This window comes from Equus caballus, chromosome 1, assembly GCF_041296265.1.
Source record: "Equus caballus isolate H_3958 breed thoroughbred chromosome 1, TB-T2T, whole genome shotgun sequence".
Taxonomy (NCBI): domain Eukaryota; kingdom Metazoa; phylum Chordata; class Mammalia; order Perissodactyla; family Equidae; genus Equus; species Equus caballus.
In genome coordinates this window covers 101,656,187-101,683,679 of record NC_091684.1, presented here as the reverse complement: position 1 = coordinate 101,683,679, position 27,493 = coordinate 101,656,187, and the positions used below count along the sequence as shown (strand labels likewise).

The window sequence follows — 27,493 nt, the reverse complement described above, 5'->3', positions numbered from 1 at the left end:
TCCAGGAGGTAAAACCAGAGATGAAGGGGTGACCTGGGGAGCTCTCCGCTGGCCCCCCAAACACACACATCTACGTGGACCAGACGCCCCTCTGAGCTCTTTGCTGTCTTTGGGAATGGGATTGCATTGGCCGGAAGTCGCCCTGTGTGGACGGACTTCCCGAGATTCCGGCCTCTCCGCAGGGTGGGTCTGCAGTCCAGGGATGGCCGTGCCCCTGGCTCAGTGTCTAAGTGAAAACGTGGACGCACAGGGGACGGACAGTGGGTGGCTGAGGGCAGGGCTGGCCACGCCTAGAAGTCCCCCTGGGGGGTTAGCGGCCTCTTCTCCGGGCTTCCCCTGGTCCTCCCCATCGGTTCCTGTGCAGATATTTTTGGTTGTAATCATAGTGGCCTAAAAATGGACTGTTTCCTTTCACCACTCCTTTCTGCAAAATGTTTTTAGAAAACCATTACTTTTATTAAAAAAATTACTATCCATGTGAAACATTTCAATTAGAGACTGTTTGTGTTCTTCTTAATTCTTATGATTGTGTTTCTTATGGTCACATCCCAACCAGAGGAAGTAAATTCAAACTTTAGCCCAGCGGAGATGTAAGCAAAGCCAAGAAGAGGCGTTGACACCTACCAGATCATCCCTTGGTTGTAGACCAGATGCAGCACGTTCTCGGCTATTTTGAATTCCCCGTATTCAGGCTACAAGAGAAATGAACTCCCGCATCAGAAAACATTCCATAGTTCTTTGCATAAAGCAATTCCCGATGGTCACACACATAGACTCTTGTCCACGTCAGCAGAGATCATTGTCTGGGTGGTCGTCTCAGCAAACAGAACAGGTAAGAACGAAATGGAAACGCAGCCGTCTACGCCATTTCCCTCCTCCCTCACGTATTTTCCCTCGGCCACGTCTGTCTCCCAGTCTAGACATCAAAAAAGCGTAGATCTAGCCAGATGAACGTCCTCGGTGGACACAGCCTATTACTTACAAACTTGCTTTCCAGGTCCCAACACCAGTAGTCGCTCAGGTACCGAACGAAAAGCCCTCGGAAGAAGTCTATGAGCAGGATGCTGGCCACCGTGAAGAGCATGTCGATGATGGAAAGCTTCAGCATCTCCTGAAACACAGGGGTCCTCTACGCCTCCGCGTCCTGCCCTCCACTGCCCACCTCTTCCTTCCTGCCCCCGTCTCTGTTCATGCCCATGGGCTTGAACCACTGGGCCTCTCCAACGGCATGTAATGGATGCTCAGTAAATATCTGCTAATTTGAATTTTGACACCCAAGGCCAGCATTACACGAAACCGGGAGAGCATCTCAGGTCTGTGGTTCTGTAGCCACAGGAGGCTACTCGGGGCCTGGGACTCAATTTCATGGGATAATTCCTCGGGCTTGAGCTTCTCTACAAGTTGAGGTGTCGAAGGTGGAAGGCAGGGCACAGAGACTGGAGCAGACGCCGGGGTTCGGGCCTTCATTCTGCTCTCTACCATTTATGTCCCTGAGCAAGTTATGTAATGTCTTGTGCCTCAGTTTCCTCATCTGTGCTTAAAGGGATGGTAATAATAGGACTCTTACAGGACTAAGCACTTAGAACAGAGCCTGGTGCACAGTCAACACTGCTTGAGGCTTTGCACCAATTATTATTATTAACTTTGAGGCCTGGAAAACCGTAAACCCTCCCCGAAGCTTATTTTGCTTTTCTATAAAACGGGGATGGCAACACTTCAGAGAGTTGCTGGAGTTAAGGGACGAAACAGATGAGGAAAGGCTTTACAGGGGGACGGGGAACCACCTGCCCAACGTATGTTTCCCAGCACTGGTCTTGCGGCCTCTGGGTGTAGACGGTGGTCCTGTTGTCCTCTGAGAGAGGCGGGGTGGAAGTCGGGAGGCCAGCTTCCTCCAGGGCCCACGTGCTGTTTCTCCTGAGCCCCATCCCGGGCCCAGGTGTGGACCATTTCCCTTCCTCAGGGGCTGTCCTGGTGGCAAAGATGACGGTGGAATCTACCCAGGGACTCGTGCTGTTTTTGGCAGCAGCTTCCTGGGGGGGAGAACGGGGGAAGGAAGAAAAGAAGATTGTCCACGTAGCTGTAAATACAAACCCACCCAGCCACCAAGGGCATCACTGAGCTGTTGGGCAGAACCTCTCTCTGTCTCTGTATCTCTGTCTCTCACTGTCTCCACCTCTCTTTCCCTTTCTGTCTCCAGCTTGGCAGATGGCCACTCGACTCAAGTCTGCCCCGATAATGAACACAGAGCTGTGATGGACACTATTCATCCGTCCCTAGTAAGTGTCAGAGGCGGTCCCAGGTTGGTACATGTTATCGCTTCCCATCCTCACGAGAGGGTCAGGGAGGGATGATGACCCCGTATCACAGAGGAGAAGACTGGAGCTCAGCTAGTGGAAGTCGAGCGCCCACGGTCCTGTTGCTGGTCGGTGCGGGCGAGGACCCAGTCTATGCAACAGGAAAGCCTGGCGCGCAGCCGTCACTGCCTGCGGCCTCTTCCGCCTTGTACGCCGCCTGCATTTGGTGCTAGTTCCGTGCGGTCAGGGCAAATAGCCCTGAGAGAGCTCCTTGTCCTCTGTGCCTCCCTTCCCCGCATCGGGACACCCTCACAGGTGGGGCAGCTTTAACTCGAGCTCCAAAGCTACTCTGGGCTGGGAGTGGATGCCCACGCTGGGCTGGCAGCGGGCCCACTCTGAGCTGTGCCCCACGAGGGGCCCGTCTTCTCCCAGCTCCCTGAGTGAGTCTCACAGCGGGCCACGCTCCCTGTGACCATCTGCAATGGCTATCGATGGCGTCTCCCGTGGGATTCAAGGGAATGGGGTAGAATTGTGGAAAGATATTCGGGGCCAAAAGGCCGGGGGCTCATCCCGGCACTGCCTCTCTGTAGCCATCAACCCCGGCCTCAGTTTCTTTATCTTGGCAATGGGGCCAATTTTCCCATTCTGACCTTGAGAAGACCTCAACTGAGCTGAGCTTTGCACATGACGAAGGGAGTGTAAACATCAACAATGGTGATGACCTGCGTGTGCATGTGTGCGTGTGTGTGCAGGTGCGTGTCTACATGCTTGTGTGTACATGCGTGCATGTGCATGTGTGTGTGTGTGTGCACTTGCGGGTGCACGTCTGTCTACGTGCTCCTGTGTGCACATGCGACAGTGGCTGAGTGGGCGACCGTGCAGGACGGAGCACTCACCTCGGTGCTCATGCTGTTGACTTTGTCCAGGAGAGCGATGATCAGACTGTAGAGGTTCCCCAGATACAGCACGAGGACCCTGAAAGCCACAAGCCATCTTGAGACACAGCCCCACACAGGGCAGCCCATGGGCCTCGACCCAGCACAATTTAGGGGGGACTATTGTGGTTATGCTAAGACTGTAGCCGCCGCCCTTGGGTTCCCTCAGAATCACATTGGGTGCATTTTAAAAAATACGGAATTCCTGAGTCCACCCTCTTCTGCAGGTCCGCATGGTGTCTGGGAATCTTACAGCCTCCCCGGCGATTGCACTGCAGCCCGTCCTCAACCAGCACTTAAGAAGCACAGTGTAGTGGGAAGAGAGCTCTGAGGTGTCACGTCAATTGTACGTGTCTCTGTGTCACAGTTTCTGGTTTGTAAAGTGGTTTTCTAGCATTATCGCACCTGATTCTCACAACTCTGTGGGCTACGCATCGTTATTACCCCACCTAAGGGACAAGTGCACTGAACCACCGACCCGTCCAAGTGCACACGGTTAAGCAGAGGCAGTGCGCTGTTTCAGGTCTCAGGGGTCAGGTGTTGAAACAGGCTGCACCTTCAGATGCACTGAGGGGTGAAGCGGGAGGCACCATGGGCACAGCCACACCGCCTGGAATCTGCCAGAATGGCCTCCACCAGCCAACGACCCACACCTGGTGCCGGCCTCGCCTGAGCTGGATGGTTTGGGAAATGCATCCGGGAATTTCTGGACGCAGCCTTCAGTCTGATCAGAAGGTTGTCCTGAAAAACTGAGATGAGGAAGGAAAATGGAAGGCTCGCAAAGACCCCAGGGGACAATGGTCAGCACTTGAGAATCACGAAACCATAGCCAGTGGGTGACAAAGAGAAAGGAGGCCCTTCCTCTCCTGGGGTGAGCAGAGAGCGGGGCCAGGGCGTCTCCGGGAGTCCCTGTGACTCACGCTGGCTTTCCCTGTGGGACTGGAGCAATGCCCTTGGCCTCATGCTGGGAGCTTTTCTGCATTCGAGGTACCTAGTCAGGGGCCAGGCCCCCAAGGAGACTCAGCCAGTGCTGGCCAAAGGCAGAGCGAAGGATCTTGTCTCCTGCCCTCTTGGGGGCCCGTCGCTCTGGTTCTCCCTGAGTCTTGGATGGAAGGTAACACCGTCTGCTGATTAGTGGATGGAACCAAAATAATTGTCTTGCTCTCATTACCAGAATTAGGCCTAATTTGTCTCGGGTGAGTCTCTTGATGCCTCTGTTTCTTCAGTTTTGCACGTGAATAACGAGGCCAATCTGCGTAATAGGATTGCCATTAGACCAAATGCAATAACAGAATCGATTCTCCTCGACGCCTGCTGGTGAGGACGGAGCGCGGAAGGCGCCTGCCTCTCCCAGGTCAAGAGGTGCTGACGGGAGCGCACAGTCCCAGGGGCGGAGCCGGGGGCCGAGCGTCATCCAGAACTGCCCTGGTCAAGAGGCGCCGCAGACCCCTCGCTCCTTCTAGTCTTGTTTTTCCTTCTTTGAAGTGACAGTTGGATTTCAGGGGGTGGCAAACTGCAGCCTTCACGCCCAGTGCCACCCTCCCCTATTTGTCAACGGGGCTGCGAGGGACACGCCACGCTCTCGTTTACATCTCGCCGAGGGCGGCCTTCACCTCCAGCCGCAGAGCCGGGCAGGTGGGACAGAGACCGTGCGACCCGCAAAACCCAACATATTGACTGTCGGGTCCTTTACAGAAGACGTCTGCCGACCCCTGAGTGGGAGCATCTCTTCCCAAAGTGGCCCGTGGGAACTCTGTCCTGGGGTCGAGCGTGATCTTCGCTTGTGATCAGTGTTACAAGAGGAAGCACGAGGAGAGAGAAGCAGACGAGGGTGGGTGGGAGGCAGTCAGAGCTCTGACAGCGCCCGCTGCCCCTCCAACCTAATGACACGCCCAGACCTCCTCGTTTCATTCACAGAGAGGCGACAGCTCCAGGAAGGAGAGGCTGGTTTCTTGGGAAGACAGAGATGAAGCAGGTGCCAAAAAATGACGTGTGTCGTCCTGACCCCATGGGCTGTGTCTCAGGACGTCCTCGCAGACTCACCTGCCCCATGTTGCTCAGGTCTGCATTCGCCACCTGCTGCCACACCCACGACCATCCCGACGGCCCCAGACGCTCCCCGGCATGTCCTCAAGAACCTGTGAGTCTGTGCTTTTGGGAATTATTAGCAAAGCATTATTTATGTTCATCTCGTATCTGGAAGAATGACCCGGAGTTCTTTCACCGCTCGTAGTCGATCCACGGAGGAACTCGGCAACGAGGAGAAGCAGGCAGGCTTTCCATCGTCTTTCCGGTCCTCTTTCTCCTGGATCTGCTTTTTCTGGCTGTGCCTCCTCTTCTCTCCTCTCCCTCCCTCTCCTCCTCCTCCACGTCCTCCTCTTCTTCTCTCATTACCTTTGCATCCATTTCTCGTACCCTTGCCCTCCTGGTTCTTCTCCTGCCCCCTCGTCTCTCCCTCCTCCTTCCTGCCTTTCTCTCTGTGGCATCCTGCTTTTCTTGAGAGGCATCCACGAGGGAAATTCTCTGCTAACTTTTGGGGGGAACGAAGCAAGCCCTGGCTCTCACAGGACTTAGGTTCCCCCCTCGGCTCGGCGGACGAGTGACCCACAAAGTGGCATTTCCCAGCGGGGCTCCCCTACCTGGCCAGCTGGAAGCGCAGGGTGGTCCGAGGGTGGTACATCTCCAGGGCGGCGATGAGGTCGAAGGCGGATGGTGCCAGCATGGTGACGAGGGAGACGACCACGCTCACCTGCCGGGAGAGCACACGCAGACCTGAGCGACCCCAGCCCCCAGCCCAGCCTCATGCCCCTCCCGTTCGGTCCTTAGCCTAATAGCTGGTCAGTGGGAGTTCAGAGACACGTGGTTCTTGCACCGAAAACCTGCCCCAAATCTCTGCTAATTAGCGGTTTCAAAAGGCCACTCCCGCTTCACCGTGGGTTCATTCCTTTTAGGAACGCTCCTCCACCGGAAGACACTCCTGCGTGCCATTTGGCACTCACTATCATTTCTGCCACATCTTCCAATTACCATGTCATTCTGTTCACGTTTCCCTGGGCTTGGATGGAAGATGGAAACAACGGCAACAATTAAGAGCAGAAAAGGGAAGGCTGAGAGTTAATTTAATATGCTTTCTGCACACGGAAGATTAATTATCCCGAGAATTATGCCTGGAGCTCGTTTCTCCGCACTGCGGGCAAATCTAAGGGGAGATGGAGCTGGTGCACAAGAGGTGTGAGCTGGAGGAAGAAATAATTTCTGAGTATGTCTTTAAAAGTTTATCTGTCTGTAAACCCACAGGCACGTATTTACATCACCTGCTGAACTGACCTAAAATAGGAAGAGTTATGGCAAAAGAATACCTAACGTAGTCTCAGATTTTGAGAAATTATCACCCACTGAGGATAAATTGATAAGCATCACACACTTTGTTTTTTAATCCCCACGGATGATATCATTTTTGTAGGAGTCTGAGAGGCGGCATTTGTGCTATTTCTGCCTTTCAAATATTTGCAGGTAAATTGAACCAAGGTTTCAGGACCCTATATTATTAAGAATTAATATATTATATTGCTATATATTATATTTTTATATATTATATATATTATATTAAGAATTATAACATCACTCGTAACCTTCCTCTTGGTAATTTTCTATTCACGGGAATATTCACATAAATGGAGGGGAATGAGATTTTGAAAACCAGCCGTTGGTGTGGAGCTAGTGTGGGAAGCGTTATTCATAGTTTAGAATACGGAAGCTGCCCGGGTGTACAACAGCTGGCACGTGGTCAACTTTGACACACGATGGAAACAATGCGGTGGTCAACGCAGGTCTGCGGGTGACGTCGATTTCTGGAAACGTGTGTGGGAAGAAACCACAAGACCAAAGCAACGTGCACTCAGCAGAATTCAAAGGTACAAGCCATTCGGACACTTGAAGGTATTTTCTTTCCCAACCGAGATCAGAGAAAGCATCTGGCCGAGCCTGGTGTGGCCGCTCGGCTGGAAGCCCTGCAGCCCGTGCACTGGGACAAGAGCACTGACATTTCTGCATGGGGAGGTTTCTAACTCACTCATTTAAGGACCCCCGCGGGAACAGACGGGCCGGCCGCATGTGCGTGAGTACCTCGTTCTTCTCCCAGAGCGTCAGCTCCTTCTTGGACTGCTCCAGCTTCTGGGACCGGTCCACCACGAAGTAGATGAGATAAATGCTCCCAGCCAGCGACAGAAGCACCAGGATGTTGGCAATGACCCTCAGGCAGATGGTCACGGCTCTGCGGGGAGAGGCGGGCGTGAAGACGAGGACACGGGGTCTGTGCCAGGCGCCACGGTGCACAGACAATTCCAGTGATTTTCCGCCAAGTGGATTCTCTGCCTGAAGAATCTTTTACCTGCCTCAGAATTTCTCGTTCCTGAGGAGATCAACAGTGAGTGAGAAATCCAACCCACCAGCCAGCTGCCCCATGCGGCCACCCCAGAGGAGCCGGCCAGCGGGCACCAGGCACCCGTGGGAGGCCGAGGGCTGTGTGCACACCAGCCTGCAGAGCCCGCTGGCCGCAGGGGCTGGGGCAGGAGGTGTGGCCTCATTCCAGGTGCACCATCCCCTCCGTAAGGGGCAATTCACCCTCTGGGCGGCCTTGGGAGGTCATGACACCTCCCTCTACAAGCCTCTTAGCCCTTTATCTGCACAAGGAGGAAACTCGCTCCCAAGAGGAATGAGAAGAGTTGCCTGTGAGGGAGAAACCTAGATAGAGAATCACGGAGCCCTGGGGATGGAAAACCTGAGAGAGCGAGGTCCACTCACACCGTCCTGGTGTTTCCCAACTCCCTCCTCCCCAGGCCGTGTTGGCATCGTTTGTAAGGTCATTCTGCCCTCATGGTCCCCTGAGGCGGGTCATGCACTTGGGGTCCCCCTTTCCCCCTCCAGCAACTGCTGGTCCTCGTGGTGTTTGCAGCAGAAAATGCGGGTGACGGCCTGGGGTGGGGCAGCCCCTCGATGGCCGGATCTCCCCCTTCCTGCCCTCTTCCTTCCACATCCTGTTGTAACACCCTGAATATCCCAGGATGCCTCCTACCCAGCTATTTTCCTCAGGTTTTGACAGAATCAGGAGGATTCAGAACGCGTTTGTGGAAGGGAGATGCGAAACAGGTGTCTGTTGATTTGTTTGACCGGAGCCGTGAATCGCAGAATCAGACAGCTCCTGTTTGCCCGGAGCCGTGGATCGCGGAATCAGACAGCTCCGTGTGGGAACAGACTCAGGATGGTTGTGGTTCTCAGATTGGAGGGAACGTAAAAGTCACCTGCGTCTGAAGGACCTGCTGGAAACGAGGACTCTTGCATCCCACTCCCGGAGGTCCTGGTTTAGCACACGGGGGTGGGCGCTTGAGGCGTCTGCATCGTCAGCACTGGCTGGCAGCTGACTCTGACCTGGGCGGGCGGCTCCGCCCTCCGAGAAGCCCTGAGGGACCCCACTTTTCACGTCCTAGGAGGGGACGTGGAGGCCCCGGAAGGTCAAAGGAGTTTCCCAGGCCCTGGAAGCTGATGCCAAGGGGAGGGCTGGAATCTACCCTCCAACTCGCCCACGACTTCCTCGCCTGCTCTCAGGCTGGGCGTGCATCCTCAGCACCCTGCACAGGCTCTCGCACCATGGAAACCAACCGTGGGGCTCATGAGCCAGCGAGGCTACAGGATGAGCAGGTGTGTCTGCCCCGTGAGGTCGCTGCCCTTCCCTGCAAAGGCCCTTCTGCGTCCTCAGTCCTCTGGTCGAAAGGCCTCGCCCTCACCAGGGAGCCCTCGAAACCTGGAGAAGAACTCAAACCTGAGGGTCCCGTTGGAGGGCTTGTCAGCAAGAATTGCACGCTGCGTGTCCACGACCTCAGAGACGTCGCTAAATAAAATTACTCTTGGCTTAACTAGAAATCGGTGCTAAAATACTTGTCTATCATCTAAGTAGAGGAATAGGAAGCTGGTCGACTTCAGAACTCTCACCATCCACTGGATCCTCGGAAGGAGGAGCCGCTCCTCCACATGGCGATGGAACACGGTGGAGTCCCCACGTGTCACCTCACGAGAGGACAGACTTCAGGAAGAAGGAAGAGCTGCCTGACAATGTGTGAAAATAGGGTGTAGACGGCCTGGCAATTCTGGTACCAAATCAAAACAGCTTATCCACGAAGTCAGTGTGAGGAGTCTTGGTACTTACAGGTTTTTGCTTTTCTTCTTTTCCTGTTCCTCCAGGATCGCCTCCTTTAACGAAAGACACACGTAGCGTTAGAGCTTAGCACTGTCGTTCATCATAAGCCTGTAGAAATATTCTATGATAAAGATTTATCCAGTATTTTATTCACAACCTCGATGTCTAGACTTCACTCTAAGATCCTATTGATATCAAACGCATTATACAATAATAAATAGATAAAAAAGGAAACTGGGAAGAAGAAAGAGGAGATGGAGGAGTCAATTATTTAGACAATTGGAACTATCTAGATAAACTTTTTCTCAGAAGGGGGCACCATTTAGCCATCTGTGCTGGTCAGCAGACCCTTCTCTGAATGCTTTTGACTGTGTGTCTCCTACATTAACAATGAAATGTATCTATTAATTTACAAGGGACTTCCACGCCATATGGTAGTAACCATTGTGCGAATTATCAAAAATACCCAAATTGAAATTTTAGAAGGATGAAATAAAAAAATAGGGTGGCGCAGTGGTTGAGTTCGCACATTCTACTTCAGAGGCCCAGGGTTTGCCGGTTCGGATCCCTGGTGCGGACATGGCACCGCTTGGCAAGCCATGCTGTGGTAGGCGTCCCACATATAAAGTGGAGGAAGATGGGCACGGATGTTAGCTCAGGGCCAGTCTTCCTCAGCAAAAGGAAAAGAGGCTTGGCGGCAGGTGTTAGCTCAGGGCTAATCTTCCTCAAAAAAGAAAAAACTGAAGGTAAGTTCCCCTATTTTCTTCCTGCGCTCCACCGGCCTGCTTGGTGCCCGGCGGGCATGTCACCTCTCCTTGGAGACAGCTGCCCGGGTCCATGTGCACCCAACGAGAGGGGGCTGGCTCCTCCAGCAGGGGGCCAGCGGCTCCCGTGCCTGAGGGCGTTGGTCCGGGGAGCCCTGACTCCACGCTGTCCCCCTCGCAGCCTCGGGCTCCTCACCCACCCGGATGCTATTCACGATGGCGGCCGTCTTGCTCTCTGCGGCCTCTGGGTTGCCGATGAGATAATCCCAGGCACAGAAGACCCGCCAGCAGAAGGTGTAGTTCTCATTGGAGGCGCTGGCGAGGCTGGTGCGGGAGTTCTTCGCCATCCTGAGAAAAAGGACGGAGGACCCGTCAGGCAGGAACAGGGTCAGCAACGGGCTCAGCCACTGCGAGCCACGTTGCGAGCCCACACAGCACCTCTGGAGGATCAGAACCAGGCCTCTGGGCGAAGCCAGCAGTGCACCGGCAGGGTGCAGCCCCCGCTCGCGTCCTCGCCGAGCCCTTTGAAAAGCGTGGAAACGGCAATGGCCCATTATGGGGGAGCCTGGATGACAGGTGCTCCCTCACGGCGGTGGCCAGGAGGTCACCAGAGGTGTGTGCGCCCTGGCGCTGGCCATTCTGGCTCCGTGCGGCCACAACTGTGACATTAATTCTCCCCTTGGAGCTGAATCAGTCTTGAGCACCCGTCCGCTGAGGGTAACTCTACCCTGTGGGGCCACACAGAGCGCGTGGGGTCCTTCCTGCACAGGACGTTCTCAGAATGTGTGTGAAGCAGGACTCAGGGGCCCTCTCAGGGGAAGTCCCTGTCCTTTAGCCCATTTCTCCCCTTGTAAGATTACAAGCATTTTCCAGCTTTTTAAGCTGGAAAACTTCCTGTGAACCGAAGGCCCCGAGTCACCGTGCATCTATCTCTTCCGGTTTTTGTTTGAAGAAGATGATGCCGATGATGACCGTTTTATCGTTTTTATTTACCCCAAGCACTTCTCTCTGCACTTTGCTAAGAGGCCGCAAGAGGCAGGGTCGTGAAGTCAGACTACGAGCACAGCGCAGAGAGAGGCAGCAGGCGAGCCAGCGTGGGGAGGGGCCGGGTTCTCCTGGGCTCAGAGCCTGCCGGGGGTCTGTGTCTCTCTGGTTCCCGCAGGGAGGCACAGAATGTGAAAGCCCCAAGAGAAGCCTGCATTTTTCTGAGCCAACCTGCCCATTTTACAGCTGAGGCCAGAGAGGGAAAGCGAGTAGCTTCAGGACCCACAGAGGGAGCAGGACCCCTAACCCCAGCCGTCAGCCTTGACGGGGGACCAGACGTGCGAACCGCCTCGCGATACAGACAAGCTCGGATGGTGCAGAATTTGTGGCTGGCTTGCAGGTAAACTTACAGCCACAGGACAGTGTTTGGCTTTCTGCAACCTCTGGTCACCTAGACCATATTGTTCATACCTCTATTAATGCAGTTCCTACGTTGCCTAAATCGACCTTAACTGGTGAGTCTACCTGACTCGTCTCTCCAGACCCAACATGGAACCTGGGACGAAGCACCACGTGTTGTCAGTGGTGGTTGAAATGAGTGTCTCTCTCTCAGCCTCGGTCTCCTCGTCTGTGAGATGGGTATGGTTATGCCTTAACTCTGCAGGGTTATCAACGACACCGAATGAGACCATACACGGCATTCTTGGCAGGCGTTTTGAGAAATGGAGGCAGCCGTACTTTTTCAAGAGAATGATGAAGCTGTAAGCGAACACGGCCATCCCCACCAGGAAGTACGCCAAGGGCAGCCGGTAGCCGGCCCTGCCGATCCGCCGCTCCCGGCCGTAGTAGCCATAGAAGAGGACTGAGTATTGCAGGTAACCCTGAAAGAAAGCACGCGTGTCATTTCCGACTCCAGGTCCCGTTCACCCCCTCCCTCAAGGCAGGAGCCTGGTCAAGCCTTGGCCTCACCCCCAGGGACCAGACAGTGTCCAGGTCTTGGGCCGAAGCTACGTGCTCCTGAGGGATGGTCTTGCTGGCCGTACTTCCAAAGGGCTGGCCGGCAATGAGCTGGTGAGAGAGGAAAGGATGTCACGTGGTCCTCTGGGTGGAGGCGACCAGAAGAAAAGGGGCAGCAGACCTCCACGCGCCCGAGAAGATGCTGCACAGGAGCGATCTCTAGGGGTAGATTCCTGTTTGATTCTCGTTGATGGAAAATTAACCACGGGCGGCCAGATTTTCTTTCTGCCTGATCAGGGACTGCCTGGGTGTCCTCTCTCTGAGCCGCGTGGATTATTGAGGTCACTGGGTTTCTGTGATGGCATGGGAAACCGCCCCGTTTCTTTTGTGAGGATGAAGTTGAATTGAGAAACGGGTTTTATTTTAACACACTGTTGGCAAACTGGCCCCCGGGCTGGATCCAGCCTGTCACCTCTTTTTGTAGGGCTGGAGAGCAAAGAGTGGTTTTTGCGTTTTTTGATGATTGGGAAAAACAATCAAAAGAATAATATTTGGTGACGCACGAGTTATATGAAATTCCAATCTCAGCATCTGAGAATAACATTTTATCGGGATGCAGCCGGGCTCATTATGGCTCACAAGACTGCAGTGTTTGCTCTCCGGCCTCTGCAGGAGGAGTCTGCCGCGTGCTGTTGTGGCACAGATCCTCCTTCCCGCACGGGTAAAGGGGGACGTCATTACATGAAGTCGTTTTAAGCTATGGGTCTAATATTTCTTCTTTTGAACAAACAGCTCTTTTTTCTCTCCTGAAATAGTTCTTACCTCTGGAATGACGATGAAGGCACCTGTCATAATCGTGAGCACAATATTAATTCCAAACAGCCATCTCAAGAATATGAAATAGGAGGCAACGCCCGATCCAAAATGACCTAAAGAAAGACAAGACAATAAGGACAGTTCATATGAAACCCTCACAGGGCGGGAAGTTCTCCGTGAAGCAACACTAATTTTTCTTAATCAGCAGGACGTAGACCAAGAATGCCGTAATTGTACTAACCAGGGGGTCCCCCAAAATGGCCATTTAGATGGATGAAGATGTTCATTAATATCTACCAGTCATACATACAGAAAAAAATCCCTAAGTTAATGATTTTCCTAATGACATATTCGTCTAAAAGGCTTTTATCAGATTTACCACATTTTGTGTCTGTTCAGAAGGATCAGCATCTTTTGAGAATTTGATCTATTTCTTTTTTATTTTGCATAGTTTTGAGAATTCTAAGAATTTTTCTAAGGATTCTTCTGTCTTGATTTCAAGATAAATAACGATTTGCTAGACGTTAACATTAAGGGAAACCAGGTGAAGGGGTTATGGGAACTCTCTTTGCAACTTTTCTATTCATCTAAACTTATTCTAAAATAAAAAGTGTGTTTAAAAACAGATTTCTATTGAAAAAATAAGGGAGCACAGAAGCAGTTAGAAGAAGACGTGCCTGACTCTGCTCACTTTCTGGAGTAGGCGAATTTGTTCTCTACTTCAAAAAATAACTTCTCTTGAATTTTCGTTTCAAATCTAGTTCCTGTTTGTCAGAATAAATAGGAAAACACAAAACATTACAAAGAAAACAAAAGAATTACCTATTCCAAGATCACTAAGTTAAAATCACCACTAGAATCAGCCTCTCATGACTTTTTAGTGTAACCCTCCATCATTATTCTGTACGTATAATCTTTTTGTTTAAAAATTGGCATCTTTCAACATGCATCTTGTTATCAATATATTACAAGCATTTTCTCATGCAAAATATATTCTTCTGTAAAGTGAGTTTTATTGTTCCATCAGATGAATTTTCCACGATTTATTTAACCTATCCCCCACAGTTTGACATTTAGGAAGGTCCCCGCTTTTCACTAGGTGGGGTCTTCGCTGGGGTAAATAACTCCACAATAAGTAGTTTCTGTCTGAGGTCAGGTTTCCTGAAAGCAGAGCCTGAGGAAAGGATTCAGCTGACGTGACATAGTGAGGACGTGCTTTCAGGACAAAGGGGGCCGGGGTCCGGGTGATGTGTGCCCAGCATGTGGAACAGGGCAGGTCAAAGGTAATCCTCTACACCAGTGGGCAGTTGAGGGTCCTAGGGGTCAACACTCAGAGCAGACGAGAAGAAACGGACCAGCCCAGCAAGGGGCTCTGGGTGGGGCAGCAGCTGCGTCCACACGGCCTTGGGCATCGATTTTGTTGGGGCTGTTTTCTCTGGTTGCTAAGGATGGAAGAGTTGTCTCAAGGAGTATAAACATCTTGAAGATTTTTGGTATAAATTACACCTTTCCTCCAGAAATACTGCCTCCATTTGCATTTCTACCAGCTGTGGATGAAAGTGCTAAATTCCATTTAAATGTTGAAAATGTTTTTTTCCTCAATTTGTCCCCTAACCTTTAGCTTTGTTTATTTTTTATGCATGTAAAATTTCTTTTATATGTAACTAAATATAACAATATTTCCCTCCATGATTTCCTTCTTTATGTTTATAATTAGACAGGCTTCCATTCTGAGATCCCATGACTTATATTTCCTTTAATTCTTTCATAGTTCCCTATTTTATGTTTAGATATTTTACGGAACTTTAAAGTGAAGGATATACCTCATTCTTTAAAACAGCGGAATCAATTGTTCCAGCCTCATTTATGACGCTATGCCACACTCTTTCAGCTGTTGTAGCTGTTATAATGTATTTTACCATTTTGGTTACACAAATTTATTTACATTTTTGCCTTTAAAACATTCTTCAATTAGTCTCTTGGAGGTTTTTCCTCCATGTAAGTTTTCTGATCATTTTGTTGAGTTTTACATTACACTGAGAAATTACAATGTAATTTCACATTACATTGAGATTTTTCTTGGAATGGCATTAAACTCACAAATTGATATCGGGAAAAATCAGTATCTTCCAAATGTCAAATCATCCAGTGTCACCTCACAAGACATTTTTTGTATCCTGTGGGCCAGGTTTACAGTTTTCTTTATTTAAGACTTATTGTTAAGTTTATTCCTGATGTAGTGTGTTGTGTGTCTGTACTGCGCATGTGTTTGTAAATATGAATGTGAATGCGATTCATTTATTTTTTAGGGTGTTTTTTTACAAATGGTTACAGTCACCTCTACGAAAATCCACACTTTTGTATTTTTAGTTTGCAATTGCCCATGTCACCCTCACTCATCTACACAGATTTTCACTTGATCCTTTTGGGTCCGTGTTGTGTCTGACTAATGAATGACTGATAGAGAACAGCAGAGCCCAGCAGGATGCTGGCCTGTTTCCATCCTGGGAGGTGGTGGGACAGATGCCGCGTCTTCTGTCTCCATTGTCCCATGTCCAGCCCAGGTCAGCATCATGTGTGCTGGGGCCCCTGGCTGCCCAGTGTTGGGACCAGGACACTCCAGACCCTCCTGAGGCCTCCCTGTCGGTTGGCCACCACCACTGCATCCCAGCCCCACCCCTCCATCTGCCAACACTTACTCTCAATCTTCTTTATCCTCATTTCCCAGGGGATGAAGATGACCACAAAGTTACAGGCGAGACGAGCAAACTTGCGCCAGAGCTGGAAAAGAGGGAGCAGGGTTAGAGGACGTTATGTTCGCCAGGACCCTGATGACTCAGGGGTGCTAGGATCCCAAATGGAGGAGGAGCTCCTGGACACACCGTCTGGGACCTTGAGTGATGATTTCACAGGCCTGCGGGCAGCTCCGGGACCACAGCGGCCCCCTTGTCCTCTCTGTGCTCCCGCCTGGGTGAGGCACCTGTTCTGGGCTCTGAGCCGTGGGGCCTGTACTGAGGTGCCCTTGCTCTGGGCTTACAGCCTGACTTATTCCTACCACTCCTGTGGGAGCCACTAGGGCACGTGGTCCTAACACACTCACTTGACCCCACTCTGGGAGGGGGGCCCAGGATTCGCATGGCCAGCAAGCCCCCCAGGTGTTGACAATGCCCATGCCTGCTCAGGAGCCAGGTCCAGAACATTCGCTGAATGAGGGCTCCCCGCCGTGCCTCCCGTCCTGCAGCTGGAGCTCATTTCCCAGCCTCTCTCCCGGCCAAAGCTGCCACGAGGAGCTCTGGGAATCCATCCTGTGTGTTTAAGACGCAATTGTCAAAGAACCATTTTTTTTCCCAGAGGAGAATAGAGTGGGGTGCACCCTGATGCTGGCCCTGCTCTCCCCCAGCACTGGCAGGTCACGCATTTTAACACAAAACATCTGGGTTTGTGTTGGGAGCAAATGATATCATCTCAGGGAGAAGGCGGGCAAATGTGATTACAGCGTCCGAGCTGCAAGGCAGCGGGCGGTCCCCATCCAGACGCACATGGTAATGTCATTCCGGACGTGCCTGCCGAGGCCAGAGCAGCTGCTTGTCAACAGAAATTGGTTTGTTTTATCAGAAGTTGGAATTGTTCGTCTTCTGCTCATGATTCAAGACCGGCTGAGACACAGCCACTCCCGTGAGGATTTCCCACGGCTTCTCTGTGGCCGGAAATCCTTTCTTCTATTTGCAAACTCCCAGGTCGTTGTTTTTGGTCTAGTGATGCTTGTCACACTCGGCCCTGTATTGTCCGCTTGCTCATCTGCACGGTGGGGAGGCAGAGCAAGGCTTTCTGACCTTCCATCCCTGTAGCGTCCAGAGACTGGGGCTGGACATCCTTGGGGAGGGCGTGGGGTGGAAAGTGTTGCGTCATCGGCCCACTGTCAAGTCCCGAAGGGTGAGAGGTGCCGAGTGGGAGCCCAGAGCCCTGAGTTCCAGCCCCAGCGCCACCCCTGTCTTATTACATGCCCCTGGGGAAGTTGTTTTCTTTTTCTGGGATTTATCTCATACAGAAGTAGGAGCCAATCGGTAGTCCTCAGAGTTCTCTCTCAATTCAACGTCGGGCAGCAGGTTCAGCACTTGGAACGGACTAAAGCGGGATGCACAGCCGCCTCTCTCGGGCTCTGGGGCCTGCTTGAGAAGCCGGGGGCCCACAGCTCACTTCAGAGAGCCCTGGATGGAACAGCCCCCACACTCCTTCTGGTGAGGAGAGTCTACACTGCCTGCGCCTAAAGGGATGTGTGGTGGAAAAAGGTGACTTTTTGAACACCCAGATTCAGCAAGGCGTGGGAAACATGCCGTACTTCTCTGACGGTCGGCCCTGAATCTCCACTGCGAAAGCCTCGAAACTCGGGAATGACTCAAGATTCAAAGAGCAAACCAAAAACCAAACCAAACCAAAGACCAGACTGGGAAGAAATAGGTCCTAATTATGGGCCCGAGTTGTAGAGTTTTGGTAACTAAGAATAACATCCTTTCGTCTTCGAAAAGGCTTATCAGTTCACCTGCAATAAACGTGTTCTGACAACACGTATTATAGTTTAAGAAACACGTGTGCATTCAGAGTGCGTGCTGAGCACCTGCGCTGTGTTTGCAGACCTGCAGATGCAAACAGTGAACCAGACGTGCAAGATGGCAGCTGGCGCAGAGTTTGTGTTCGGGCAGAAGGGAGGCAGCGCCAAAGAAGCCGACGCACGGTCCCTCAGGACTCGGGGACAAGGGGTCGGGGAAGGTCTGTTTGGGGAGGTCGTACCTGAGCTGAGAGCTGAGTGGAAAGAAGTGAGATGAGGAATTGGCAGGGGAGCTACCCAGGAGGGGAGAGCAGCCAGTACCAGTCTGTGGGTTAGCTTGAGCGGGTATTTCACAGAAGAGGATGGAGCAGAGCAGTGGGATGAGACCCAACAGGTGGCAATGGCCCTGGGAGGGAATCTGTATTTATTTCTAAGTGGAATGAAAGCCTTTTTATCCATCCATCTATCTATGTATTCATCTATCCATCTATCCATCCATCCATTATTTATCTAAGCAAGGGATAGCAGAAGAAGTTGACCGTTTCAAACGCTGCCCTCATTCCTGTGTTTCCAGAAGAGAGTGGCTCACAGATGGAGGTGAGTGGAAGCAGGGGGACCTGCTAGGAGGACGGTGGGTAGGTGCCTTGAGCTGCACAGAGGGGGTGTTCTTGCCCAACCACGTCATGAAGGCCCTTGTTGGCATCACGTGAGAAACGAAGGGCAGAGACCGTTAGAACTAAGAGGGATCTTAAGAACCAAACATGAGAACCACATCACTTTCAGGGCCGTCCACCCAGAGCAGGGGAGCAACGGCAGAAGGACCCGGCGTCCTGGCTCCTGCAGTTTGCTGTTCCACGGGCCCGTAGCTTTTTCACTACAAGAGATGCAGTGAATAAAATCTACATGCAGCGGGGGACCAAGTCCCCCATCTCCTGATGAGTTAGGCTCCCCCAGGGCCACACAAGTGGTAAGCGATGGTCTTGGGGCCTACGGTCCAAGTTCTGGGAAATGCAGGCCTTCGGCTCCGGGCTCTGCAGCTGTTCATGACGGACACGCACGACCTTGCACGACGAGCATGCGAGGACAGGCAGGGCTTCCAGGATGGAGACCCAGGAGGGGTCGGGCGCCCACGCATGCCGTGTGCTCTTACCTCCGCACCTGCTGCCTGGTAGCCTCGAGTCCGGGTCAGCCTCCCCTCAAACTTCAGCACGATCTCCTTCGCTCGTCTGGGGGAAGAAGGACATGACAGTGAGCAGCGCGATGTCACACAGCCGCAAACAACCTAATTCAGCCCAAACTTCTGACACCCTGACCACGTGGGTGGGTTGACCTGATGTCTCTGCCTAAGTGATCAATCCTTGAAAATGGACTGAATTCACTGAGGTGGGTGGTTAAATCTGGCCTAAAGGAACAACTGGGTTAGAGAGTAAATGTTAGTGCCATGGGACAGAATGAAGTCAAAGACTCAGAGACGAACGCCACCTTCGACGTGACCTCAGCTGATGCTGCACGGTGAGGTCCTCAGAATCTGAGGTCGACCACCCCATGCTGGATTATGAGAACTTCGTTCCTCTGAATCATCCAGTTTGTTAGTTGGGCCGACTCCCTTTCAGGGAGTTCCTCATGTGCCTCCACGTACCCTCCCAGCAACACCCACTGTCCCCAGGTCCTTCCTCAGGAGACACAGGAAGCAGCTGACTCTCTTTTCCATGAGCAAGAGTGATTGCTTCATTTTGGGCCTCTCTGCCCGGTTTCCACCACCCCGTCTCCACGGCCCAGCTTCATCCTGCAGGACCAGAAACGCAGGCACGAGCCGACGTCTCACCCTACACGGCATTGAAAACATAGGGGCCCGTGGAAACTAAATAATAATTTATTTCGTTTAATTACTTACATTTTTTTTCCCTGCAAACTTTCTGCACACGTTTTGAGTCGAGCATAGAGGAATACTGAAGTGGTAAAACAGAACTGGGGCCTGAAGGAGCCCACGAGCCAACAGGGATGAGGGAGGCGCAAGGTGACAATAGCCAAGGAGAGCAGGTGTGAGGGGGCTATGAGGGGCCGGGGAGAAGCAACTGACCCAGGCCCGGTCACAGCCCAGTGCGACTCCGACGGCATGGACCACTGGCCTCTCCACAGGAAACCAGCACGCGCTGCATGACAGGGGTGGATGCTCCTGGCCCAGCCCAGAGCTGCCTCCATCCAAGTCGGCCACACCCCCGGATCCAGGCAGTCAGGCTCCACTGCCCTGTGACTTCCGTGGAGGCACCGCAGAAAGGACAATTGATGAAGCACTGATCCACGGGCTTCTCAAGGTGAGGACAGGGCTGTGTGCCAGGCGATGACAAATGCAGGTGCCCGGAGGCCGGCGCCGGCTGTCTTGGGCTGTGGCTGAGCGCCGGGCAGGCACCAGGCGGAAGGCTCGTGTGTCCTTGCGTTTCTGAGTGCCTCGACAGATCACCTAGCATTTGCCCTGCTCCTCCCGCAGGTTAGAAAGACTCAGTCTCTCACTGCTGAGAGAATCATCAGCCACCAGCATTTCTGTATGGTTTTCAAAAATTCTCATAGAGCACATGCCTTTTTTTATTTCAGTAAGTCGCTTCACTGATTACTTTGGCAGAGTTCCTCTGTTTCAATAGAATAGAACATTGGAGTTGGGCATCAGAAAACCTAGGTTTAAAGCTCGGTGCCAGCACTCACGAGCTGTGTGTCCCGGGGGGAGACACTCAGTGTCTCTGAGGATCAGTCTTGTCATCTGAAAAATGCCATCCTTACTCAAAGAGATGGAAGCGATGAGAGCTGATAACAGATGTGAAAATTAATTAGAGAGGTCTGAGAGCGAAAACTACGGATGATCTTAGCCGCCTGCTCCAGCCATCAGAGGCTCAGGCTGCATCTTTGGTCAGACTGGAAAACAGTGCCTGGAGTGGACATGTAGTGAAGGCGTGATCTGGTGGGAAAGAAACACCAGCCTGAGGGTCAAGATGGGGAGAGAGTGGGCTGTTGTGACGTCTGGAGAGGGGCACCAAGCCGTAGATGTGACAGACGTTCTCGTCCCGTCTACACAGCGGGTGGCTGAGGATCAGGTGTTTGGTTCGTTCTCCAGGGAGGTCTGCTTCAGAGGTCGGCTTAGCTCAGGGTACGGTCACTGCCACCACTCTCCTAACCGCCTTTGCTGTGACCCCGGTGTCAGCATCGCCGGTCATCGCTCGCCCGGAGGCGGCACGTGCGACACAGCAGAAGTCATGCCGACCGCTCACCTGGTTTATCTCATCTGATCCTTGAACTGCTACCAGAGGATCTCAAACTTCAGTGAGGCAAAGACTCACCCTGAATGAGTGTTAAAAATGCTGGGCCTTCCCCCGTGATTTCTGACTGAGCAGGTCTGAGGGCAACCAAGCACTCTGAGTCTTTAATAGAACCCTGACGGCTTAACAGTGGACGTTTTTGGAAACCCTGCGGCAGGACGTAGATGCTATTTTTCACCGTCACTTCGACTTTAAAGAGGAAGGAACTGGTATTTGCAGAAATTAAGATTATAGCAGCGTTGGCAGTGGGTAGAGGTGGCATCTGAATCCAGGCAGTCGGTCTTCTGATCGTTCTCTCTTCACAATTATCTAAACAGACTCTCCGTCTGACCCTAAATGTCTTGTAATCTGGTTTCCTGTAGCGATGCCCCCCCCAGAGGGAGGCGACAGCTAAGCAGGTGAAATCAGCATCTATTTTCCGTCTAGATCCTACACCTGTCTCTGGTGAGTTACGTTGTGCTGTTCACCTCTAGACACAACGCTACAATCTAGTGTTTGCAAGGACATAGAAAACCAAAAACTTTGCACCCACCCACACACACACCCAACCCAGACAGACACGTATAGACACACCCAGAGGAACGGGCCACCTTGAGGCCCCGTGTGGACCAGCTCGAGGCCTTGGACATCTTTGTGCCTCCTCTCAGTTAGGGCAAGAGCGACTGTTCACGTGGGTCTCTGTGCTCATTGCCATGGGCAGGGCGGGGGTTTGGTGCAAAGCAGGCCTGAAATAACCAACAATTGCTATTGAGGCTCCTACCTCAGCGCCCTCAGCTTCTGTCCCATGGTCCAGGGTCTGCAGCGAATGTCTGCCATGAGATCCTTCTGAAACTGGATATTCTGGAAGATCTTCTCTGGATCAGTGCTGTCCCCCGTTTCGTCAGCATTGAAGCTGTCGTCCAAGTTGCTGAATGGATCAGGACATTAAGGAGGAAATCGCATTAGGAGAATTGTTTCCAGCAAAGATCTCCTTGCCCTGGGCAAGTTCAGCACCTCCCTGCCCCAGGGGCATCTGTGTGAAGCGTGTGTGTGTGTGTGTGTGTGTGTGTGTGTGTGTGTGTGTGTGTGTGTAAAGGGCGGGGTCCAAAAAAGCAAAGAGAGAATCAGGCCGTGTGAGCAGCCCACTGAGGCACATTTATTATCTTCTGTTACTTCGGTGGGTCAGTAAAAGACAACGGGCCTCAGGATGAAAGACGTTCTCAGCAGGTGTCATAAAGGAGACAGGACGGTGCTTATATGCGATTCCTAAACAGCAGCATCTTTGGTGGGAAAACAGTTTCTAGTTCAGGCTCATTGAAATAATCGGCTAATTTTACAGACTTTCTTGTCCCCCAGCCCTGGAAGTAAAATAAGGAAAAACCAAGCTCTGTCCCCTAGAGACCCCGTGCTGACATTCCCACTTCCATTCTTTTGAAACCCAAGATAACGGAAGCAGAACAGACAGCAGTTTCCACGAACCAGAAATTGGCTAAATAAATTTATGTGGACAAACATCTCAGGGAAATAGTTAATCTCTGGCAGAACAATTTTTTTAAAGGTGCGGCAACATTTATTCCCGGTAACGATTAACATGCTAACCTCGTGTACCTGTTTAGGAGGAGATGTGACTGTGTGGCTGTGTCTGTTGGATGAATGATGCACTTACAAGTAAGACAAAATAATTTCTTTGCTTTTCTCCAATTCGGATAGTTTTTGCTTACTGAATGAAGACTTTTCTCCAATTTCTCCATATTACTGGAGGTTTTAACATACCTTTATAAATCTTTAACAATTCCAACAGCACTCCCCCCACTTCTGATGAACCTGAAGACTTTTCCAACAGGCACCTGGTTTATTATGACGGATGTATCATCCACTCTCTCCTGACGCTGCCGATGGAGTAAACAGAGAGAGAGCAGATGAAGGTGCCTGCGGGTTTGGCCAGCAGTAATGCCGGGTCGGAGTCCAGGCTTTTGGATTCGGACCCCCTGGTCAACCAACACGTCCAGCCCTCTGTGCACACGGCCGAGGTTCCCAACCAAGTTGTGCAAGAACCTGGAGGAAGGGGTTTCTGGGCTCCTGCCGAAGGGGAACCGAGCAGGATGAGGACTTGTCCTCTGCTTGGACCTAAGCAAGGCTCCCGTGACCCCAGGTCCCTTCCTCGCACACCTGCCTCCTCTGCGGATGGGACTGGCTCACCTGAGCAGCAGAGACTCCTGGTAGAAATAGTGCTGGCCGGCGTTCCTCCGCACGCTCCTGTAGCGCTGGGACGCCTTTGAGGGTTTCATGGGAGCTGACCTGCTGCGGGCAGGGCACTGGGAAGCCAGCAGGAGGGGTCTGCTCCAGCTGACCAACGGCTCCTCACGCTGCCCTCCGGTTGCCAGGAGCAGGACTGCTAGTCTGCGGCTGGGCTGGGAGCAGGGCCGCCCAGAGGCGAGTCATGCATATGCAACGCGAAGGTGGCCGCGGCCACACAGATTGGCTGAGTCCAGACAGCGCAGAGGGGAGCTCGGCTGGGTCGACCTGGGGATCAGCTGGTGCCACTGGAGTGATGGCATCGGCGACCCCTCGAGCCCAGACACGGCTCTGTGGTTTCAAAGCGTTTACGTCTATTGCCGTGATCTTCACAAAACCCTGAAGGAGAATGTAAGGCACAGCTTATTTTTTCCCATTTTCCCATCTCAAGAAAGAGGCTTAACGAGGGTAAGAATCTTGCCTGTGTTCACACAGCAGAGTCCAGGAGAGGCACGGTCACAACATTTTATTTGTTTTTATTTTTCTCATCTTTTTTTTTTTTTTTCTATTTTGAAAAACCTACAGAAACTTTGGCAGAACAGGACCACAGAACAGTATTCTCCCAGCCTAGATTCACCAATTGCTGACATTTTGCCACATTTGCTCTTTTTCTCCCGACACCGTTCAAAAGTAGGTTTTGGAAATAACGACACGTCACCCCTCAATACGTCAGCATGACATTAATAATAATAAAATTCACACTTTTCCTATATTTGTGCTTACTAAGTGAGGTCACATTAATTGCATGATGGTCCTGTGAGATGGGCTGAGAGACGGCGGGAGGCCTCCTAGAGCTCCATGGTAAGAGAGGAAGAATTGAGGGAGGTAAGACGATCCACAAGGTTCTGAGAAATGCTCACGTGCTGTCAGATGGGGCGCCCGGCCCTCCCTGGACGCTGGGTGGAGACCGGCAGCTCCTCTCCGCTTCCCCAGCCGCAGAGGAAGGGCCCCAGCCCCTTGTCACTGCAGGCTCCCATTCTTAGCGTTCATAACCACCTCTCACGAGGATCCCCGGTCGAGGAATTCATCCCCAAGTCCAGGACTTTCCCACAGTCTCACGATGTAAACCCCAATTTTCTAATTAACACAAGAAACGGTTTGTTTGCAGAAAGGTTAATTGTACATTAACCGAACGGGAGGGTGCAGGGCCCAAGTAGAAATGGCCCTTCCTGTTGACCAAGCTGCCTAGTACACCAGAGACTCAACAAACCGAGTCAACGCATATCGAGAAGGGTGGGCACCAGACAACGGGGCAGGAAGGAAATTCATCAGCGTCTCCGGGTGTGGGGTGTAGCAGAGGGACTCACTCATTCATTCATTCATTCATTTCTTCATTAATCCCTTAGCGAGGAACTGGACAGCGCTTCCTATGTGCCACGCGCTGGACTGGCCGAGGTAAACCACAGCCCTGGCCCCGGGTCCTGAGGCTCAGCGGGTACCAGGCAGGTGTCAGATTGGGGCTCAGGGCCTGGGAACGAAGCAGGAGCCGGGAGCCAGGGCTGGTTGTGGGTCAGAGGAGCAGCCGCAGGCCTACCAGACCAGGTCACCTGTCTGCCGATTTGCCCGAGGCCGTTTGACCTGATGTTGTGTGTAGTAACACTAGACAAAACTTGTGTTTATCAAGTGGACAAAATGGCAGAGATATTAGGATTATTTCTAGACTCCTGAGGGTTTTTTTCGGCATTCTCTTAGAGATCTCTTCTTACACACACTATTTCTGAACATTTCAAAGATTTTTTCCTCCTATTTTTTCCAAAGGCCTCTCTGCTTTTGAAATATTTATTCAAAATTGGAAATATTATATATAAATTTTATGCAATTGACTATTTTGAGCATTTTCATCTCTTCTTTGCATGTATATATTTGTGTTTTCGGGGGTAGAGCGAGGGAATGGAAAATTTTGAGGTCCTACATGGATTTATTAAAATAAATTAGTGCAAACCTAATTGTTTTCTTTTCATTCTTTTCCAGTTAATTCTGTTTGATAGCTTGGGTGAGATAAAATGGATTAATATGAATATATTTAACTATTTTTAATATCCAGATCATAATTAATGGGAGTAATTAAATAGGAACAATGATTACTTTGGATATGAATCAATTATCTCCCTGTTTGCCTAACTTTAAAGAAATGTAGATTTCTAAACATTTTTTATTATGAAAGTGACATATAATCATTAAATAAGAAATGGAAACAATAGGAAAATTAGAATAGGAAAAACCACCTAGAACAATATTGCTTAATGATATTAACTGTTAACATTTTCAGCTTTTTACCAAGTATATATTTTTCTCTGTATTTATATATTTTGCAATTTTACTCTATACACACATTTCTTTTAACTTTTCCATCAATTTTATATCTAAAGCGATGTCCATGTTTTTAAAAAATCTTCTGTGAACATATTTTGCCAATAGGCCACTGAGTGGAATATTCCATCTAGAACATGAAATATTCAATTTTTCCCCATTTCTCAAACAGCCATTTTGTCCTCCCACATACATTTTTTGCCATTGATATTATTTCCACTTTTAGCATCATTTCTTTAGAATTAGTTTTCCAGAAATGAAATTACCAGATCAAGGAGAATGTCATTTAAAAAAATTCAGTATATGGTCAAATGAAAGTCTCTCTTTTTATATTTATACTGATTTAATGTGTTTTTATTATCATTGGTATAATGAGGGTTTTTTGTTTTGCTTTTGCTCAGGAAGATTGGCCCTGAGCTGACATCTGTGCCAGTCTTCCCCTATTTTGTATGTGGGACACCACCAAGGCATGGCTGACTTGTGGCATAGGCCTGTGCCTGGGATCTGGACCTGGGCCACCAAAGCGGAGCATGAGAACTCAATCACCACACCAGGAGGTCGGCCCCTAAAATGAGTTCTGAATGTGATTAGATTTGTCCGTGGTCTCTTTATGGTTTTCTTGGTCTGATTTTTAAAAATTCCCCTTCGAGTCCACCTGGCACATTCTGGTGCTGAGCTCAAGGTGAGGCTGTGATTGCTGCTCCTGACTCCCAGCAAGAGGAGCCCTGATCTTCTTCCTGCATCCCTCTCTGAGCTCCGCTCCTCTGGGCTCCGAGGGCCGGTGGAGGGAGGCAGGTGCAGCAGGGGAGGTGGCTTTCTGGATACAAAGGGACACATTACTCATGTGTGTCCAACTTCCTCTGACAATCTATTAGAGGCTTCAGGTGCGATGGATGATTTTAAGTTAAACCAGCGTAGATAGATAGATAGATAGATAGATAGACAGACAGATAGACAGACAGTCAGACAGACAGATAGATAGATAGACAAATAGGCAGATAGATAGATCGGCAGAAAGACAGATAGATAGATGATAGATAGACAGATAGATAGATGGATAGGCAGATAGATAGATGATAGACAGACAGACAGACAGATAGATAGATAGATGATATGACTAAAAATCCCTGAAATTCTTACAATTGAAACATTAAAAAAAATCAAGATCCAATGTCAAAATGAGGTAAAACTAGCATTTCCTGGACCACCTCCTCGCAGGATCTGAGTGGCAGAGAAGGAAGGTGATGGAGGGAAAGAGAACAAAGTGGCAGGTGAGGACCTATTTGTATAAAACGCAAACCCCTTTCAGTTAAAAAAAAAGAATAAAATTTGGTTATAACTCCCAAGAGGTTTCGACAGAAATCATCAGACGGCTTAGCTTATAGGAACAAAAACACTCGTTTCCTATGTCACCAATTAAAGCCCTTTTTTCCCCCGCTAAGTAGACTGTCTTCTGGGACATTGTTATCCCCGAGCGCGTCTGAAATGTTCTGTGTGAGTCCAGTCGACAACGCCGAGCTCCTTTTTCTAAGTTACCAAATTTTCAGCTCTGGATTTTACGAGAGAGACTTTTCCATCTCTGAGATTCATTTACACACCCGTTATATTGTTTTAATGACTCTAAAAGCTTTTATTGGGTGTTTAGAAATATGTTCGGGGACTGGAAAATGTTATTTCGAAAAGATGCGCAAGAATATATTGTTTCCAATTATCTGAGTAACAATCGAAATTGTCGAGACATGAGAACGGATTTTGTTTTTGTTGAATTTCTCATGAAGTCGTTAGCTGCAAATAAGCCGGAAACCGGGCAGATGCTGAGAGCTCTGTCAGGAGTCACGTGAAGCTCTGTTAGTCACTTAAATAGTCTGAGAGAGTCACAGCCAGGCTGGCGGTGGGGCTGTCCCTGGTGCAGTTGCCTCTTGCAATAAGTGAAGACGGACGGTCGCCACCCCGCAGCATCCTTTCTGAGGAGGCACTGACCGCCCTGCGGGCTGCGCTGGGAGATGGACCACAGAGCCACCCTGTCCTGCTCCGTGTTTCGCTTTCTCCAGGAGAGAAAGTCTTTTCTATGGGTGACTGTGTCTAAACACCTCAACTGCCCCAGGACAAGGG

General features: G+C 50.8%; 1 protein-coding gene and 1 long non-coding RNA gene across 2 annotated transcripts in view; one reads left to right on the top strand and one right to left on the bottom strand.

Annotated features, from left to right (window-relative positions):
- Nucleotides 1–23,161, bottom strand: part of TMC3 (transmembrane channel like 3) — a 35,846-nt gene extending 12,685 nt beyond the window's left edge. The window contains exons 1-15 of the mRNA XM_001497304.6: nucleotides 22,976–23,161; nucleotides 21,558–21,704; nucleotides 18,640–18,715; nucleotides 15,643–15,724; nucleotides 12,950–13,056; nucleotides 12,140–12,238; nucleotides 11,909–12,051; nucleotides 10,387–10,534; nucleotides 9,432–9,475; nucleotides 7,355–7,502; nucleotides 5,869–5,978; nucleotides 3,191–3,269; nucleotides 1,785–2,030; nucleotides 983–1,111; nucleotides 625–692 (exon numbers count right to left, since the gene is read on the bottom strand). Of these exons, the coding sequence (XP_001497354.2) occupies nucleotides 625–692; nucleotides 983–1,111; nucleotides 1,785–2,030; nucleotides 3,191–3,269; nucleotides 5,869–5,978; nucleotides 7,355–7,502; nucleotides 9,432–9,475; nucleotides 10,387–10,534; nucleotides 11,909–12,051; nucleotides 12,140–12,238; nucleotides 12,950–13,056; nucleotides 15,643–15,724; nucleotides 18,640–18,715; nucleotides 21,558–21,704; nucleotides 22,976–23,064 (1,715 nt within the window). The 5' untranslated portion in view covers nucleotides 23,065–23,161. The remainder of the gene's footprint in view (nucleotides 1–624; nucleotides 693–982; nucleotides 1,112–1,784; nucleotides 2,031–3,190; nucleotides 3,270–5,868; nucleotides 5,979–7,354; nucleotides 7,503–9,431; nucleotides 9,476–10,386; nucleotides 10,535–11,908; nucleotides 12,052–12,139; nucleotides 12,239–12,949; nucleotides 13,057–15,642; nucleotides 15,725–18,639; nucleotides 18,716–21,557; nucleotides 21,705–22,975) is intronic.
- On the top strand, nucleotides 1,201–3,585 carry LOC138923941 (uncharacterized). Its single transcript, XR_011438324.1, has 3 exons — nucleotides 1,201–1,313; nucleotides 2,198–2,276; nucleotides 3,457–3,585. It is a non-coding gene; the product is annotated as an uncharacterized lncRNA (long non-coding RNA).
- Nucleotides 23,162–27,493: the final 4,332 nt, after the last annotated feature.